The 17,500-nt window shown below is 43.4% G+C and overlaps 1 protein-coding gene across 1 annotated transcript in view; it reads right to left on the reverse strand.

Annotated features, from left to right (window-relative positions):
* Positions 1 to 3,150: 3,150 nt before the first annotated feature.
* The window catches only part of pcsk1 (proprotein convertase subtilisin/kexin type 1), a gene marked incomplete at both ends in the record, with an annotated part of 24,716 nt that continues 10,366 nt past the window's right edge, over positions 3,151 to 17,500 (reverse strand). Inside the window, 11 exons of the mRNA XM_084445708.1 lie at positions 3,151 to 3,624; positions 4,898 to 5,059; positions 5,339 to 5,472; positions 5,923 to 6,080; positions 7,737 to 7,970; positions 9,963 to 10,063; positions 10,985 to 11,197; positions 12,559 to 12,731; positions 13,279 to 13,367; positions 15,799 to 15,875; positions 17,267 to 17,413. Of these exons, the coding sequence (XP_084301834.1) occupies positions 3,151 to 3,624; positions 4,898 to 5,059; positions 5,339 to 5,472; positions 5,923 to 6,080; positions 7,737 to 7,970; positions 9,963 to 10,063; positions 10,985 to 11,197; positions 12,559 to 12,731; positions 13,279 to 13,367; positions 15,799 to 15,875; positions 17,267 to 17,413 (1,962 nt within the window). The remainder of the gene's footprint in view (positions 3,625 to 4,897; positions 5,060 to 5,338; positions 5,473 to 5,922; positions 6,081 to 7,736; positions 7,971 to 9,962; positions 10,064 to 10,984; positions 11,198 to 12,558; positions 12,732 to 13,278; positions 13,368 to 15,798; positions 15,876 to 17,266; positions 17,414 to 17,500) is intronic.

Genomic DNA, 17,500 nt, shown 5'->3' on the forward strand with positions numbered 1-17,500 from the left:
AGCAGAGAAGAGCAGAGCAGATCATGAGAGAGGGGGGGAGAAAATGGAGGAGAAAAGGATGAGAGAGGAGGATAGGTAGTGGGAGAGAGGAGGAGAGGCAATGGAAGATCATTGAGAATCCATACAACCCTGTTGCATAGCCTACAAAATGTCTTTCTGTCCTCTATAGGCTACTTATGATTGTGGAGAAAATATGTCACGTATGAAAATCCTTTTCTGATTTTACAGCAGGCTATTGCCAGTCTTGTTAATGAACTATGGATTGCTAGGAGTAGCCTTCAGTAGGCTAACAGGAAAAATCACTTATTCAAGACAAGGTTGTGCTATCAAGTTCCTCTACATTCTGTTACTCTGTGTGAACCCGGTGACGTCAGTGATCTCTGAATTGTTTCATGTTCGTCCGCCTGGTGGCGCTGTTGTAGAAGAATTCTTCAGTCATATGCCAAAGAATTCAGATCCACCACTTGAACCGAGGCGAAATAGGCCTGGGGCGCCATCTAGCGGTCGGGTTAAGGAGATTCACAAGGAGACTACAGAGTTTATTTCCCTCAGTGGCTAGTATAGTAACTATTCTATGGTAGGCTACCTGTAGCTTTTACGATTATGACAAATAAACCACCTTGAATGCAACCCACCATTTTAGTGGTGCGGTGCCGTCTATATCCGTGATTTTAATGTTTTCAGAAATCCTTTAATAAATGCTTTTGTTTCTACTCTTCCATGGTCTCCCTTGCTTACCGTATTCATTTCGTGGTTTTAATGTAAAGTGTATTCAGTGCATGTTTGCTGCAGTTGTGATAGGCTTATTATAGAGCAATAACTCTAACCCAAGGGTTTCCTAAAGTGGACATAACTGCACTGTGTATTAAAATGATGTTACAGAAAATGTGAACTTTCTTACTTACATGATGTTAGCGCAATTACTACCATGTTGTGTACCAGGTTGTGTATTGTGCCAACAACTCAGACACATTCACGAGGTAACTTTGCAGTTTATTACGATAAATCTAATTTTGTACATCCATACAGAAAGAGTGGCATAATTCAGCTCTGGTAAACAACTTTGGACAGAAGCATCGATCAAAACCAAATCATAAACAAACACCACCAGATACATTGAAAGATGAGTTAATTACAGGATGAATGTAAACCTTTTCTCCTTCATTTGTCTCAATCGTTTACCTCAATTAGGCAGAGAGGCGGGGCAAAAATCACCTGGTACACAGTCCAACCCACAACACTGGAGAGAAAAAATAAAGATTTTTCACTGTAGGGTAGACATTCATAGTAGTTCATAACACTGTCATAAGCACTACATTAGCATTCATAAAGGCTATAGCAACCAGCAGTTGCAGGCATAGACATAATCAATATTTATGTAGAGCGAATGATAGTGCTGTGGTGGTATCATGAAGTGAAGGTGTCATGACATGTTGCAGCCCCTATCCAAAAGTGCTGGCTGACCTTTGAACAAAGGACTTTGTGATAGGTCCTTTAATGTGAATCAATAACAAATTGTTGAAATGCACTAACTCATAGTGCATGTAACTAAGTGGTACTGTCATTGGCAGATAGTATTGATTAACTAGAAACAATAACAACATTATCCCAGCCTGCTTTACAAACACCAAAACACAAAGCTTTTTTCTATTTGTCAGCACATCAGTTTGGCAGTGTTCATTTGTATGCATGGTTTCATATAGTAATAATCAAAGCATTTTATCTATATAACATCAAAAAAGCAATAAATCAATCAAGGAATCTTAGAAAAATATTTCATTTGATGCAGCATTGTACTTCAATATACAAAAATTCATCAAATTGAGTCCAGGATGTATTTCTATTGTTTGCTTTTTTAATTGTTTTTTTTTTCCAGACCTCTTTCATTTTTATACTCTAGATTATTATGTTTTTCATTTTATTTTCATGATTATTTAAAGTACATTTATAACGCAACCAAAAGACTATTGATAGGTCATCTATCACCTATTCTATGCTTTAGAGGTCAATTCTTAAGTACATATTTACCACTTAATACTTTCAAGAGAACAGGAAAAAGGATTGTAGTTAGTTCTCAAACTCTCCAACACTTTGTTGACACCCTGAGAATAATATACCATTTGTCAACAACTGCGAGTTTACACCTTGAAAAGCAAGTGGTAAATTTAGAGGGAGGTCTGCTAAACTTATCATGTAACCTGATTTTTTTGTGTGAAATTAGGGCATTTGACTCTTACGTATGAAAGGATGAAAGTACTTCCACCCTTGCACCAAAAGAAACATGACATTTATATGTCCCAAAACTGAAAGACAATGACATCAAAAGCTCTAGAATTAGTTTATGAGGTGAATAATTTAGACGTCAAGTATCTTTCAAACCATATACAATCATTGTCCTTGTAGAATATATTAGATGATATATATAGATACAACTGCAGAATTAATATTCTAAAGGTGGCATGCTCAAGCAGATAGAGAAGAGAAGGGAGACTCGGGCCGCGTCTCGCTACTGTAGCACAGCGACCTCTGCGGGGAAGGGTACAAAGAAGGAAAATAAAACCACGATGGAATCTTGAGACGCAACCTCAGAACTGTGCAGGAGAGACAGAAAGACAGACAGACAGACAGACAGACAGACAGACAGACAGACAGACAGACAGACAGACAGACAGGCTGGAACGCTGCGAGATCGGATATTCCTTGTCTTGTGGAACAGTTACAGAACAGAACGGACTGGAAGAGTTTCTCTCTTATCTTTCCCTCTCTTTCTCTCCTCTCTTCTTCCTCAACCTCTTTCTCTCACCCTCACCTCAGGATTGGACAGTCCACTGCAGCATGTAACCAATGGGCTTTGGTCCCGCCCAGCACTTACTCGCCTGATTAAACCAACCAGCTAATAATGGCCTTTTTTTTAACGCATGGATCATGATTCACCTTATATGAATTTAATCATAACACTTTAATCCTTACTACCATTTATGCTTATGATTACTCAATAACAACCTGTACGCTTGAATATCATCAGGTCTGTTTGAGCCTGGCTGGACCATCGGCCTGCAACCCCCCCCCCCCCACCCACTCCCTACCCCGTCCCTCTCCCCTACGATCCTCCCCCCTCCTCCAGGCTCCGCCCCCCAGCCCCGCCCCCCCTCACTGCCCATCCTCATCCAGCATGTCGAACAGAGCCTGCATCAACCGGTCATCTCTGTGCCGGTAGGGCCCGGCGCCGTAGAACCCGTCGCTGTAGTCGCTGTACACGCTGTCCTCCCGGCCCCGGTACCGGTTGATCCTGTCCAGGGCCTGGTACAGCTTCTGGGAGGGGACCCGTGGACGAGGGCCCGATTCTGGAGGGGCGGGGACGCTCTCCTGGTACCGGGTCGCCCAGGAGGAGGAGGCCGAGGAGGCTTTGGCGGGGGAAGGGCGCGGCAGGGAGGCCGCGGGGGTCTGCCGGTTGAAGGCGGTCTGGAGGAGGCGCAGGAGGGCCAGGGATGGGGAGGAGGAGGAGGAGGAGGAGGAGGGAGGAGGAAGGGGATTCTTCGACTCCTTCTGGGGGTCGGCTGGAACAGGAGGCTGAGTGGGGGGTGGCGGGGGGTTGGGGGGCGGGGTCTTCTCTTTGGGCGGGTCCTATATGAGCGAACAGGAGAGAAATAGATCAGGCAAAAAGAGGTTTAGAAGGGGTCTCTGTTCATTTTTGGCGGGTGAGGTACGGCCCGTTAAACACAGTACTGTCAAAAAGTCATTCAACTGAAAGCTGCACATAGACACTGGGCTATATTTTGTTATGATTACAAGGATTAGGATTACGGTCATTGCAAGACTAGAATAGTACATACAGTCTACCAAACTGAAACTGACCTTTGTCGAAAAGGATACAACTGAATGGATTACATTGTCATCCCAGATACAGTAGTAAGCCAATCCAAACCGGTAACACTTTACAATAAGGGTACATTAATAAACATTAGTTAATGCATTATTAAGCATTAAGAAACAGTTAACTAATGTCTCTATTAACCATTTACTAATGTTATTTATGTTAACTAATGTGTGAAATAGCACTTGCGCTCGTGTAAAGTTACAAATTTCTGCACGACACACGTTGCTACGCAAGGACGCGTCAATGTCACCTTGCGTAGCCTAGCGTAGCTTGCGCTAGCGTAGCTTGCATTGACTATGAATGGGCCCTAAGGTTAACTCACCTAACCCTAACCTTAACTAAGGTATTAATTAACTTAATTATTAAATTAGTAACCTAACCTAACCCTAAATAAGCATTAGTTTACGGTTAACTCATGTTTTTTGTGACCCTTATTGTAAAGTGTGACCTCCCGGCCATATATGGGCCACAACTGAACCATAAGTGTTGTTTCCCAGATAGCAAGCGGATCAGGGCCATATACAGGCCAGATCTGGCCCTTGTGGCTTAGTTCCGGCCCATATATGGCCCAGAATCATTACACATCTGCTTGCTATCTGGGTTGCTATCCGGGATTGAGATTGTAAATCTCTCTCTGTGTGTGAAGAGTTCCGTCGACTGACGTCACGCCGGCGTCGTTTCCGTCCTACTTCTGGTCGTATTTGTCGCGCCTCAAAAACACCCGAGTCGTGACGCCAAAATCCCCGCGTCAGCAGCGTCGCGTCACGGCTCGTGATCCACCGGGGCCCTGATGTACTGTGTGTTTTCATTCGCCGTACCCCTGTCCCATATAACAAGCGGATCTGGGCCATATGTGGGCCAGGACTAAGCCACATGTGCCAGATCTGGCCTGTATATGGCCCTGATCGGATTGCTGTCTGGGGTGTCATGCGGTGCCATGGGTGTCATGCTGCCCCTTAATTCCTTCCACCCCCCCACCCCCCCGTGACCCCCGTCGCCCCCGGCCCACGTCGCGCTCACCTCCATCATGTCGTCCATGCGCTCCGCGCCGCGGCGGTCGTTCTGAACGGCGTTGTAGGGCACGTACGCCCGGGGCCTCTTCATGTGCTCCGGCGTCTCCGAGGTGCCGTGGAGGATCAGCTTCCAGCTCAGGATCCGGCCCTCGTTCTCCATCCGCCCTGACTGACGCAGGGAAGACAGGAAGCAGAGGTCAGGGGAAGGCGGGGAAACCGACGGCTTCGAAGACGGATGGACGCGTCGCACGCTCGGAGGAAAGGCGGCCGAGATAGCAAGCGGATCTGGGCCATATATGGGCCGGAACTAAGCCACAAGGGCCAGATCTGGCCTGTATATGGCCCAGATCCGCTTGCTAGTCATTTGCTTCAAACTGATCAAAGTTAATTGATCTGGCTCGTCAGTTCCCTTCAAACTCCAGAGAATAAAAGAATAATCTTGACTCACTGTGTCTGTGATCTTGAGAGTCCAGGTGCCGGTGGGGTCCTCCCCCCAGGTGTGGACAGACATGAAGTCCCAGTTCCTGAAACCGTTGGAGGAAGTGTCCCTTTCTCTCTCGGCTAACAGGACGGTGCTTGTGCCTGATAGGTCGAAAGAGACTCGTCAGCGCTAAAAACAATTAGCGTTTTATACGATCTAGGGCTGGGTATCGATTCGAATTTCAAGAATGGATTCGATTCCGATTCACAAGGTTCAGAATCGAATATCACGATTCAATTCGATTTGATCCAATATCGATTCGGTTAGTGTTACTAAAACCTGTTTTTTTTTTTAGCTGTAACCTTAATTACATGACTGCCAAGTTATGCAACACATCAATACTAGGGCTGGGTATCCATACTGATTTCCAAAAATGAATGAATGAATGAATCATTGAATTAATTAATGAACTATTCATTCCTTCATTTATTCATTCATTCATTAAATAAAAGATCGATTTTGGGATTCATGAATCGATTCAGAATCATTTGAAAACTCAGCCCTAGTACGATCATATTCCAATCTTGTCATCTTGTGTGCGTGTTGCTGACCTGATGGGGACGTGAGTGTGATGTGCAGGTCCCCTCTCCTGGTGTACTCGATGCTGGCCTCCACCTGGACGTGCTCCAGGGAGAGGACGGCGTTCGGCTGACCTGAACACGCCTTGGTGGGGATCTCTATGGTGATCTCCCCTGCTGCTTTCAACACCCTGCAGGACCAATCAGAATAGCCTGAAATAAACTCTTCAGAACAGGACTACATACTATAACAACGCCATAGGTCATAGGTCATAGGATATGTCCTTGATCATGCCCTGTTGCCCCAATGACTTTGTTCAAATAAACCTTGTCACCGAATGTAAACATACATTGTAGCAGATTATTTGCAAATAACATACCTGTGCAAATTAATTGAATTTGTACGACTTTTTAATAGTTTTCTCAAATTTGCAGTTAATATGAAGCGTTAACCCACACAGTAAAGCTACATACAATTAATGTACAGTGTTTCCATGCATGTGGACACCCTTGAGTACTATGTTCATACAACTAACGTTTAGCTAGATGTATACAGTCAGGGTTGACCCCTATCTGTTAACCCAGGACATGAATGAAGGGATTTGACTGGCCAAGCTGCGGAGAGGTCAGAGGTCAACTACAGAAAGAGATGAGCGAGACTGAGAACCAAATCCTGGGGATTACAGGGATGGAGAGCGGACGTCCACGGCAACAGGGTGTCAGTAGCACTGAGTGCCTTAATCCCAGATCACTGGGAAAGGGTCATTAGCAAAAATAATGTTGTAAAACCCCCATTTAGCATTAGTTTGAGTCGCTAGCTAGCATTAGCATGATGGCTAAAATGAAGGTCGTTTGGAAGGTTATGTAGCGATAGCTGCTCAAATTGTGCCTGCCAGACTTTTCTGATGCTTTTAATCCAAAATGGAGGTAAACAAAACATCTGTTTGGATATACTGTAAGAAGGATAGAGCGCGGGATTTTTTTTCCTCCACAGTGAGCTTTCTTTTGTCGGTTATGTTTGTCAATAGTTTGTCTAAATTTAGCTGTAGTAATTTAGCAAATGCAAAATTGTCCTCTTTTAATACATACAATGAACATCAGTTATGCACACACACATCTTCTGACGTTAGCTTATGAGACAAAACATTGGGACATTTCAGGACAGGAAGTCTATAAATCCAGTGATTATAATCTAGCAACGTGACCCACCTGGGTAAATCTGAGAACAATATCAAAACGTTATCATGGATCTTTTCAAATTGCATGTAACTGACTCCATATCATGAACACCCACTGGAGTGAGAGGTGTTGGAGGCATTGAATATCTTAGTGAAAATGGAAGTAAATCTATCAATTATTCATCTGCATTTCATGTGTTTGTTACTGTATGGAGTAAGTTTTAGGTCAGGTGGACTACTCTGCTATGTTTTATGTACTGTGTGTTTGTAATTGTGTATTGTGAATTATGTATGTATGATTTTTTATCATGCCATCCACCTGACAAGGGACTACAGATTAAAATTTGCCTGTTGGCTATATCTGGCATATTTACATTTATGTATGTGTTTATTTAAATGTTTATTAATATGTGCTGCCCCTATTTTAAATAAATAAACTAAACTAAACTAAGCTGAATAGACAGAAAGCTACTTTCTGGGGTCAGGGAAGAATTTTTACAGCTCACTTATCTGGCCCCCGGGTGATTACAGTTATTTTGCTTCCCTCTGGAATATGTAGAGGTGGGTCGTATGCCCACCTCCCTTGTTCTCTGTAAAGCGCATTGTGTTGCCTCTGGGTATGAAATGCGCTATACAAATAAAGCTTTGATTGATTGATTAATTGATTACCTGGGCTGGAAAGCTTCGTCCCTGATGATGCACTGCGTCTTCTCTGGGACGTGCTTCCAGGAGGCCGGGTCTGCCAGGTCCACCAGGGTTTTGGCGTTGAGCAGGCCGAATCCGAAACGGCTGTTCACCATAAGCCCCGCCCCGTTCCTCTTCCAGCCCGGGTTATTGGCCAGCGGGTCGAACTCGGACGTCCACACCACCAAATGCTGCAGGTCTCTCCAGGTCAGCTCAGGACTGGGTGAGGGGACACACAAGACACACAGAACTAATGAGAATTCACCCAAGAGGGTGGGGCTGAGGACAGCCCCGTCACCCTGAACTCGCTGGGGACAGTTTTCCTGTCACCCTGAACTCGCTGGGGACAGTTTTCCTGTCACCCTGAACTCGCTGGGGACAGTTTTCCTGTCACCCTGAACTCGCTGGGGACAGTTTTCCTGTCACCCTGAACTCGCTGGGGACAGTTTTCCTGTCACCCTGAACTAGCTGGGGACAGTTTTCCTGTCACCCTGAACTCGCTGGGGACAGTTTTCCTGTCACCCTGAACTCGCTGGGGACAGTTTTCCTGTCACCCTGAACTCGCTGGGGACAGTTTTCCTGTCACCCTGAACTCGCTGGGGACAGTTTTCCTGTCACCCTGAACTCGCTGAGGACAGTTTTCCTGTCACCCTGAACTCGCTGGGGACAGTTTTCCTGTCACCCTGAACTCGCTGAGGACAGTTTTCCTGTCACCCTGAACTCACTGGGGACAGTTTTCCTGTCACCCTGAACTCGCTGGGGACAGTTTTCCTGTCACCCTGAACTCGCTGGGGACAGTTTTCCTGTCACCCTGAACTCGCTGGGGACAGTTTTCCTGTCACCCTGAACTCGCTGGGGACAGTTTTCCTGTCACCCTGAACTCGCTGGGGACAGTTTTCCTGTCACCCTGAACTCGCTGGGGACAGTTTTCCTGTCACCCTGAACTCGCTGGGGACAGTTTTCCTGTCACCCTGAACTAGCTGGGGACAGTTTTCCTGTCACCCTGAACTCGCTGGGGACAGTTTTCCTGTCACCCTGAACTCGCTGGGGACAGTTTTCCTGTCACCCTGAACTCGCTGGGGACAGTTTTCCTGTCACCCTGAACTCGCTGGGGACAGTTTTCCTGTCACCCTGAACTCGCTGGGGACAGTTTTCCTGTCACCCTGAACTCGCTGAGGACAGTTTTCCTGTCACCCTGAACTCGCTGGGGACAGTTTTCCTGTCACCCTGAACTCGCTGAGGACAGTTTTCCTGTCACCCTGAACTCACTGGGGACAGTTTTCCTGTCACCCTGAACTCGCTGGGGACAGTTTTCCTGTCACCCTGAACTCGCTGGGGACAGTTTTCCTGTCACCCTGAACTCGCTGGGGACAGTTTTCCTGTCACTCTGAACTCGCTGGGGACAGTGTTCCTGTCACCCTGAACTCGCTGGGGACAGTTTTCCTGTCACCCTGAACTCGCTGAGGACAGTTTTCCTGTCACCCTGAACTCGCTGAGGACAGTTTTCCTGTCACCCTGAACTCGCTGAGGACAGGTTTCCTGTCACCCTGAACTCGCTGAATGCTGAATGTGTGTGTTATGATTATGCGACTGATAATTACAAAGTGTGTGAGCGTTTGTCATTGGTAGAATATCCTAACGTAGTGTTTCCTAAAGTGTGGGGCGTGCCCCCCCTAGTGGGGCGCGGAGGTACTGCAGGTGGGGCATGAAAATAAAGAGAAAAAAAGACGCTAATTTTGATTAATATATTATTTAAATTATTATTATTTGGGTTTGAGGCCTAATTATTTCACAGTGGCCAAATTTGTTTTGAATAAAATATAAAACTAAAATTGGATCTTTGTGTCTTGTTATTAGTAGTAAATTAAGTAACTATAATTAATTCTATCAATCTAAGTGGGCCCAGAAAATATTTCCAATTACCCAAGTGGGGCCTGATTGAAAAAGTTTGGGAACCACTGTCCTAACGAGAGCGCTGAAGTGTCGTTTCCTAACGAGAGCGCTGAAGAGTCGTTTCCTAACGAGAGTGCTGAAGAGTCGTTTTCTAACGAGAGTGCTGAAGTGTCGTTTCCTAACGAGAGCGCTGAAGAGTCGTTTCCTAACGAGAGCGCTGAAGAGTCGTTTCCTAACGAGAGCGCTGAAGAGTCGTTTCCTAACGAGAGCGCTGAAGAGTCGTTTCCTAACGAGAGCGCTGAAGAGTCGTTTCCTTACTTCTGTTCGAGCGCCAGGGCGAATATTCCGGCCGCCAGCGGAGCAGAGGCCGAGGTTCCGGTATGCGTCTCCGTGCACTCATTATGCAAATCAGCACTCGTCTGACGGGACACATAAACAACAACAAAGAGTAAACACATGAACAGGTACGGCTGCTGCCATGATTTCCCAGATAGCAAGCGGATCTGGGCCATATACAGGCCAGATCTGGCCCTTGTGGCTTAGTTCCGGCCCATATATGGCCCAGAATCATTACACATCCACTTGCTATCTGGGTTAGATGAGGAAGGAGGACATTTTATGAGGAAAGCACTATAATCCTCCATACCATACAACACATATGCATAGCATATCATAGTAGGGTTGCACATTTCAAGGAATTTCATTAATCGATAACTGTTAACCTTAACAAACGATAGTCAATTAATGATAAGAACATCCCGAGCCGGACTGCGCTTTGCTCGCTTAATTTTTGTGTCTTCTTCCGCTGTGTCGTTGAAATTTCCCAGCATCCCAATTATCCTTCACTACATGGCGTGGCGCCCTCATGTGCAGTCAGACCCTAAATCATGATTACATTTCACGCAACTCCTGTTGATAATGTTTGTAAAAAAAAAAAAGTTCTGTTCCATTAACAAGCAATTAATCGAGTAACCAAATCTTACTTGAGTAAATTCTTATCGCCAATTAATCGATAGTCGATTAACTCTTAACATCCCTATATCATAGCATCACAGAATCGACCGCAACTCAACATATGACTCTCCGGTGGGGTTAGGAGAGAGGGGTCAGGGAAGAATTTTTACAGCTCACTTATCTGGCCCCCGGGTGATTACTGTTTTTTTGCTTCCCTCTGGAATATGTAGAGAGTGGGTCGTATGCCCACCTCCCTTGTTCTCTGTAAAGCGCATTGTGTTGCCTCTGTGTATGAAATGTGCTATACAAATAAAGCTTTGATTGATTGATTGATTGATTGATTGATTGATTGATTGATTGATTGATTGATTGATAGGGATACTCACTATCCTCTGGTCGGTGTAGTCCCCGCTGCTGTAGGCCGTGGCCAGGGTGGACGAGCACTTCTCAGCGTACCAGGGGGACAGGCCCTGCTGGGACGCGCTGCTGATGGAGATGGTGTAGATGCTGTCCGTGTAGCCGTCGCAGTCGCAGTTGTCCCCCTGGCGCCCGCCGTTACCCGACGCCCACACAAAGATGGAGCCCTTACCTCCACGGCCCTAAAAAACAAAATACAATTAATACATCATGTTTATTATTATTATTATTATTATTATTATTATTATTATTATTATTATTATTATTATTATTATTATTATTATTATTATTATAAGCAGGTGAATAAAGTGATTTAGTGTTATAAGACTTGTGTTGGACAACAAGACAAAACATCATAGTACTGTAATATTTCATTTTCAAACCTTTATTTATACTCGTAAAGCACAATGAGGTTTCCCTCATTTACAGTGTTGACGAGTTCAGACAAATACACAAATAACAACAGAACAAATATAATAATAATAATAATGATGATGATAATAATAATAATTATAATAATAAAAACAGTTACAGGTCAAAGTACAAATGTCAAGAGCCATAGATTTAAATTTGAGTATTATTATAGCAATATTATATAGTATAATGAAGTCATTATCTATATGAATTCAGCTGCCACTCAGATCGGTCAGACACAGATGCAGATCACTCTACCGTAGAGGACATCCATTTATTAAGGGTGAAGGTTTTAGTACACATCCCTGTATTCTCTACCAGGATGTAGGCTGTCCCTCAGTATATTGCTGTTTTTATATAAAGCTCTTAAAAAAAATAAATAACATCTTTGCTTACCTTGAGATGGACTACAATACCCAGTCTCACAGACTATCTCTGGAAATGTCATTGGTGTTAACAGTTAGCTTTTTATTTATTTATATATTTGTAATTTTATTGCACTCTACTTGTGGAATAACCTCCACAACACACACACATTGAATGTTCTGGTGCCGCAATGGCAATAGAATGTGTTTGCTTTCTATGATTGTGTTTTTAATGATTCTTCTGTTTTACTTGTACCGGTGTTTATAATGTGTATGCTGTCTTGATGTGTAGCCTTTTGAAATACAGGGCTTATCTGCAACTGAATCCCTGTCTGAATAAAGCTTAAATCAATAGTTCAGTGGGGCATACTTTAAGTTGTTAATCCACTTTTCACAAGTGTGAGCAGACGTACTGTTTTATCAGTGCTCGATTTAGCTTGCCTGGCACAATAACCAACAGAATGGTCAGAGAGGCACAAGCTCGGCCCTCACTGTACTGGCTCTCATAAAAGCTCATTCAAATAAGGAAATCTTTTACCCAGATCTGCAATACCAATACTATTGTAATGCCTATCAAACCACTGACAGTACAGTACTCAAAAGTGGAGCATTTTATTTAATTATGTATTATTATTTATTTATTTATTTATTTATTTATTTATTTATTTATTTATTTATTTATTTATTTATTTATACTACTACTACTATTGATTTATTTAATTACACTACTACTCTACACTCTATACCTTCTATACACTGTATACCTTCTGGATGCCATACTCGAAGGCCTTCTGCGCCAGGCGACCGGGGCCCTCCACCGTCTTGCCGTCATCGTTGGGTCCCCAGCTGGCGCTGTAGATGTCCACGTGGTCCGGGTTGAAGCCGATGGAACTGGCCTCGATGGCGTCCGTCACGATGCCATCCAGCATGCGGATCCCTGGGAGGAAGTGACGAAACACGCCGAATACAAATCAATGGTTGTGTTTATTAGATATTTAAAGATATCTATTTTTTAAGATATTTTTAGGGCTTTTCAGCTTTAATGGGAAAGGACAGTTGAGAGAGACAGGAAATGTGGGAGAGAGAGAGGGAAGGACATAGGGACACAGGACCCGAGCCCTGGTCCGCGGCGCGAAGGACTAGCCTTCATATGGGGCGTGCCTTACCCGGTGAGCTACAGGGGCGCCCCATACTTTTCATATCTTTGTAGCAGCCTAGCAGAAGGACATGAGGGAAGGAAGGGTACACAGAAGAGGTACTTCCACTACGCTAGCTCCAATCTAGGGCAGGGTGGGGCAGGTGACTAACGCCGACCCCTCTGACACTGCTACTCTTTAGATGACGTGGATTGTCGCACAGCAATCAGTCATTTATTGCCAGACATGGGTGCTACAACAATTCGACTAAAATGTACTTATTTGTTCCTAGGAATGCACACACACACACACACACACACACACACACACACACACACACACACTCACCTCCAACCTTGGAATTGTACGCCACTCCGACTCCACATTTATTGTTGTCTGCTTGCATGGAGATCTCTCCAGCACACCTGGTCCCATGCCTGGGCAGACAACGACATGTTTACAGATTAGTGTTTGTCTCACACATTATTTCACTACTGAATGATTCTAAAACAATTTTGCAGCCTTTGCTGAACAATAAAGCTGTATTCTATTCTATTCTATTATGTTCTATTCAATTCAATTCAATTCAATTCAATTCAATTCTATTCTATTCTATTCTATTCTATTCTATTCTATTCTATTCTATTCTATTCTATTCTATTATGTTCTATTCAATTCTATTCTATTCTGTTCTATTCTGTTCTGTTCTGTTCTATTCTATTCTATTCTATTCTATTCTATTCTATTCTATTCTATTCTATTCTATTCTATTCTATTCTATTCTATTCTGTTCTATTCTGTTCTATTCTGTTCTATTCTATTCTATTCTGTTCTGTTCTGTTCTATTCTGTTCTATTCTGTTCTATTCTATTCTATTCTATTCTATTCTATTCTATTCAGTTCTGTTCTATTCTATTCTATTCTATTATATTCTATTCTATTCTATTCTGTTCTATTCTATTCTATTCTATTCTATTCTATTCTATTCTATTCTATTCTATTCTATTCTGTTCTGTTCTATTCTATTATGTTCTATTATGTTATTTTCTATTCTATTCCATTCTGTTCTATTCTATTCTATTCTATTCTATTCTATTCTATTCTATTATGTTCTATTCTATTCTATTCTATTCTATTCTATTCTATTCTATTCTATTCTATTCTATTCTGTTCTGTTCTGTTCTGTTCTATTATGTTCTATTCTATTCTATTCTATTCTATTCTATTATGTTCTATTCTATTCTATTCTATTATGTTCTATTATGTTCTATTCTATTCTATTATATTCTGTTCTATTCTATTCTATTCTATTCTATTCTATTCTATTCTATTCTATTCTATTCTATTCTATTCTATTCTATTCTATTCTATTATGTTCTATTCTATTCTATTCTATTCTATTCTATTCTATTCTATTCTATTCTATTCTATTCTGTTCTGTTCTGTTCTGTTCTATTATGTTCTATTATGTTCTATTCTATTCTATTCTATTATGTTCTATTCTATTCTATTCTATTATGTTCTATTATGTTCTATTCTATTCTATTATATTCTGTTCTATTCTATTCTGTTCTATTCTATTCTATTCTATTCTATTCTATTCTATTCTATTCTATTCTGTTCTTTTCTATTCTATTCTATTCTATTCTATTCTATTCTATTCTATTCTATTCTGTTCTATTCTATTCCACTAAACCTTTATTTGTTTGTTTGCTTGTTTGCTTGTTTGTTGGTTCCATTATTGGCCCATCAATGATTTATAATCAATCAACACAAACCTCAACCTTTTACAAACTGGTGTAAACTAAGAACCCCGTCAATGTTCAGGTTTCAAATCTCATCAGAAGAGATCTATTCCACCACAAAACCGTTGGAAAATCGAAATAATTGGTGCTTTTGTTTGATTTCATAACATCCCAATTACACGTTGAGAGTGGAAATATATTAATTTAGAAGGCCGAACCTTCATCGTGTGAAAATGGAAGCTTTTGTATGACATGTCAGACGCTCTGCCGCCAGAGACTAAATTATACAAGCGGTCAGAGTACCGTGACAACAAAAGAGTGTTTTAACATGGGTGGGAGGGGGGCTGGTGGGTGTGAGGCCAGTCTAACTCAACAGCTGGCAAAGAGTGAGTCATCATTCCCCGGTATTGTCTGAGAGACAAAAAGAGAGTGAGGGAGAGAGAGACAGAGAGGGTGTTGAAACCGCCGAGAGGGTGTTCTATAAGCACGTTTCTGGGTCTCTGATATGGCTCCCGATGCATGAAACCGTTTTTTCTCTCCGTGCGCCAAACCAAATTGGGCTCCCTTAGTGTTCGACGTCGAGGTCAAACTTTCAAGCAAGCCGGCTCAGCTTAGTGCAAAAAAAAAAAGATTGGATGTCTTTGGATGTCCGAAAAAGACGTCTAAAAGACATCTTTTAGACGTGTCTTTGCTCAGTGGGTTACTACCATCTCTCCCATCCCTCCCAATCTACTTACAGTATTTAATGAGGATGCTGTGGTGGTGGATTACATGGGTTTATGTGAGGACTATATCCATTAAAAAAGGCATGTTCCATTTCCTGATTATGATATGTTATTATAGATATTACAGTGTCTAGACATAATGTAATTCTACGTAATCCTTATCCTAAAAAATGTAATACGAATCATGTGGAAAGGCATATAACCTATTTCTGCTTGAACCTTGACCCCTAAACACAATTTGAAAAGAGGGAACTGTATATTTTTCCGAAATAAAACCTTCATTTATGACAGTTTTGGAGAGAAGCAGAAAAACAGCTCTTAAAAAAACAAATTGCTCAAGTCAAGTAATATCGTGAAACCACATATGAAGACTGGACATCCATACAAAGTGAACGTACTTGTTCTCGTTGGTGGAGTCGTATCTGGGGAAAGGGTCGGGGTCGTTGTCGTTGAAATCGTAGCTGGCCGCTGCGTCCTGGAAGAGAGAAGGCCCATTCATAGTCAACGCAAGCTACGCTAGCGCGAGCTACGCAAGGCTACGCAAGGTGACGGGAGGACTAACGTTCAGGGGCGTCGTGTCACGTGACGAGCGTTGATGAAAACAACGTTTGTCACCGAAACGATCAAGGAGTTGGCAGAAGGCAAAATAGAGTGACAACCCTTGGAACGCGTGGCCGGACCGAGGGCCCAGCCACCGTCACGGAGGAAAACTGTTGTTTATGTGAACGGTGATGAGAAGACCGGGCGGTTTTGATAAGGAACTGACACAAACAATCCGTTTTGAGAATGGGAGAACATTTCATTTGTGAATTCTGTACTTCTTTCTATGCTCTTCTGGATTTCGTAGGGTGAGAACTGTATTATAAAAAGCAAACGCACTAGTACAGTAAGTCATGGTCTCATTCACAGTCACAGACCTGGGCTGAGTTTCCCAGAGGCATCGTAGCGCTACATTCATCGTAGCGCTATGATGAACGCCATAGCTTTCGATGAACGTAGCGCTACGATGCCTCTGGGAAACTCAGCCCAGCTCAGTGACCTTGTGGTAAGAGTGTCCGCCCTGAGATTTGGAGGTTGGGGGTTGGATCCCCGGCCGAGTCAAACCAAAGGCTATAAAAGATCCCTGCGTGGAACTCAGCTTCAAGGGTTAAATAATAAAACGGCTTTCAATGTCAGTTGAGATGACTTGCAAATGCTGCAAATTATTTGATAAGTAAAACTGATTAATCACAGTGATGCTAATGACGGTGAGAGTCAGTTTCCTCCACCTTGTTGACATACATTCTCTCTCTCTCTCTCTCCCTCTCTCTCTCTCTCTCTCCCTCTCTCTCCCTCTCTCTCTCTCTCCCTCCCTCTCTCTCTCTCTCTCTCTCTGTCTCTCTCTCTCTCCCTCCCTCTCTCTCTCTATGTCTACCTCTCCTCTCTATAGAAGATGTGCTGCTAGCCAGTCCACAGATGGGGCTTCATGGAGTCCCTCTTGAAACGAGCTAGCATGCTAGACTGAAGCGCTTTGATTACAAAATGTTCTAAATCAATTGCAGTTGAAGCAGCAAAACAGCTTCACAGTTGAAACGCCGGTTATTGTAAACACTTAAATTTGCTGAGATCGTGCATCCTTATCATAAACACACGCTAACTGACGAAACCGCTGCACCGCCATCACACACCCATCAAGAGGTGTTTCCCGTAAAGATGAATACCCTAAAGATGTACGCTTTCCCACGGCGGACGCCGTCACCTTATCACATAGCATCTATAAGGGGCCCTTTTATAAATCGCCTCCCGAGGTGTCACCGGTGTTGCTATGGCGACGCTCTGCCTCGGTGACGACGACGACGGCGACGGTCGCCATGGAAACGCTCTTACGTAGTTGGGGTAGATGTCGGTGTGGTTCCACTCCAGGCCGTCGTCCAGGACGGTGATGACCACGCCCTTCCCGGTGATGCCTTTCTTCCACACCGGGATCACGTGGAGGTCCAGCTTGGGCAGGGAGGACGAGGTCCGGGTGTCTTGCTGGAATGAGTGGACGCGGAGGAGGGGAGGGAAGGAGAGATGGTGAGAAGAGGGAGAGAAGGGGAGGAGAGGGAGAGAAGGGGAGGA

This window comes from Borostomias antarcticus (genome assembly GCF_949987555.1).
Source record: "Borostomias antarcticus genome assembly, chromosome: 11".
NCBI classification, from domain to species: Eukaryota; Metazoa; Chordata; class Actinopteri; order Stomiiformes; family Stomiidae; genus Borostomias; species Borostomias antarcticus.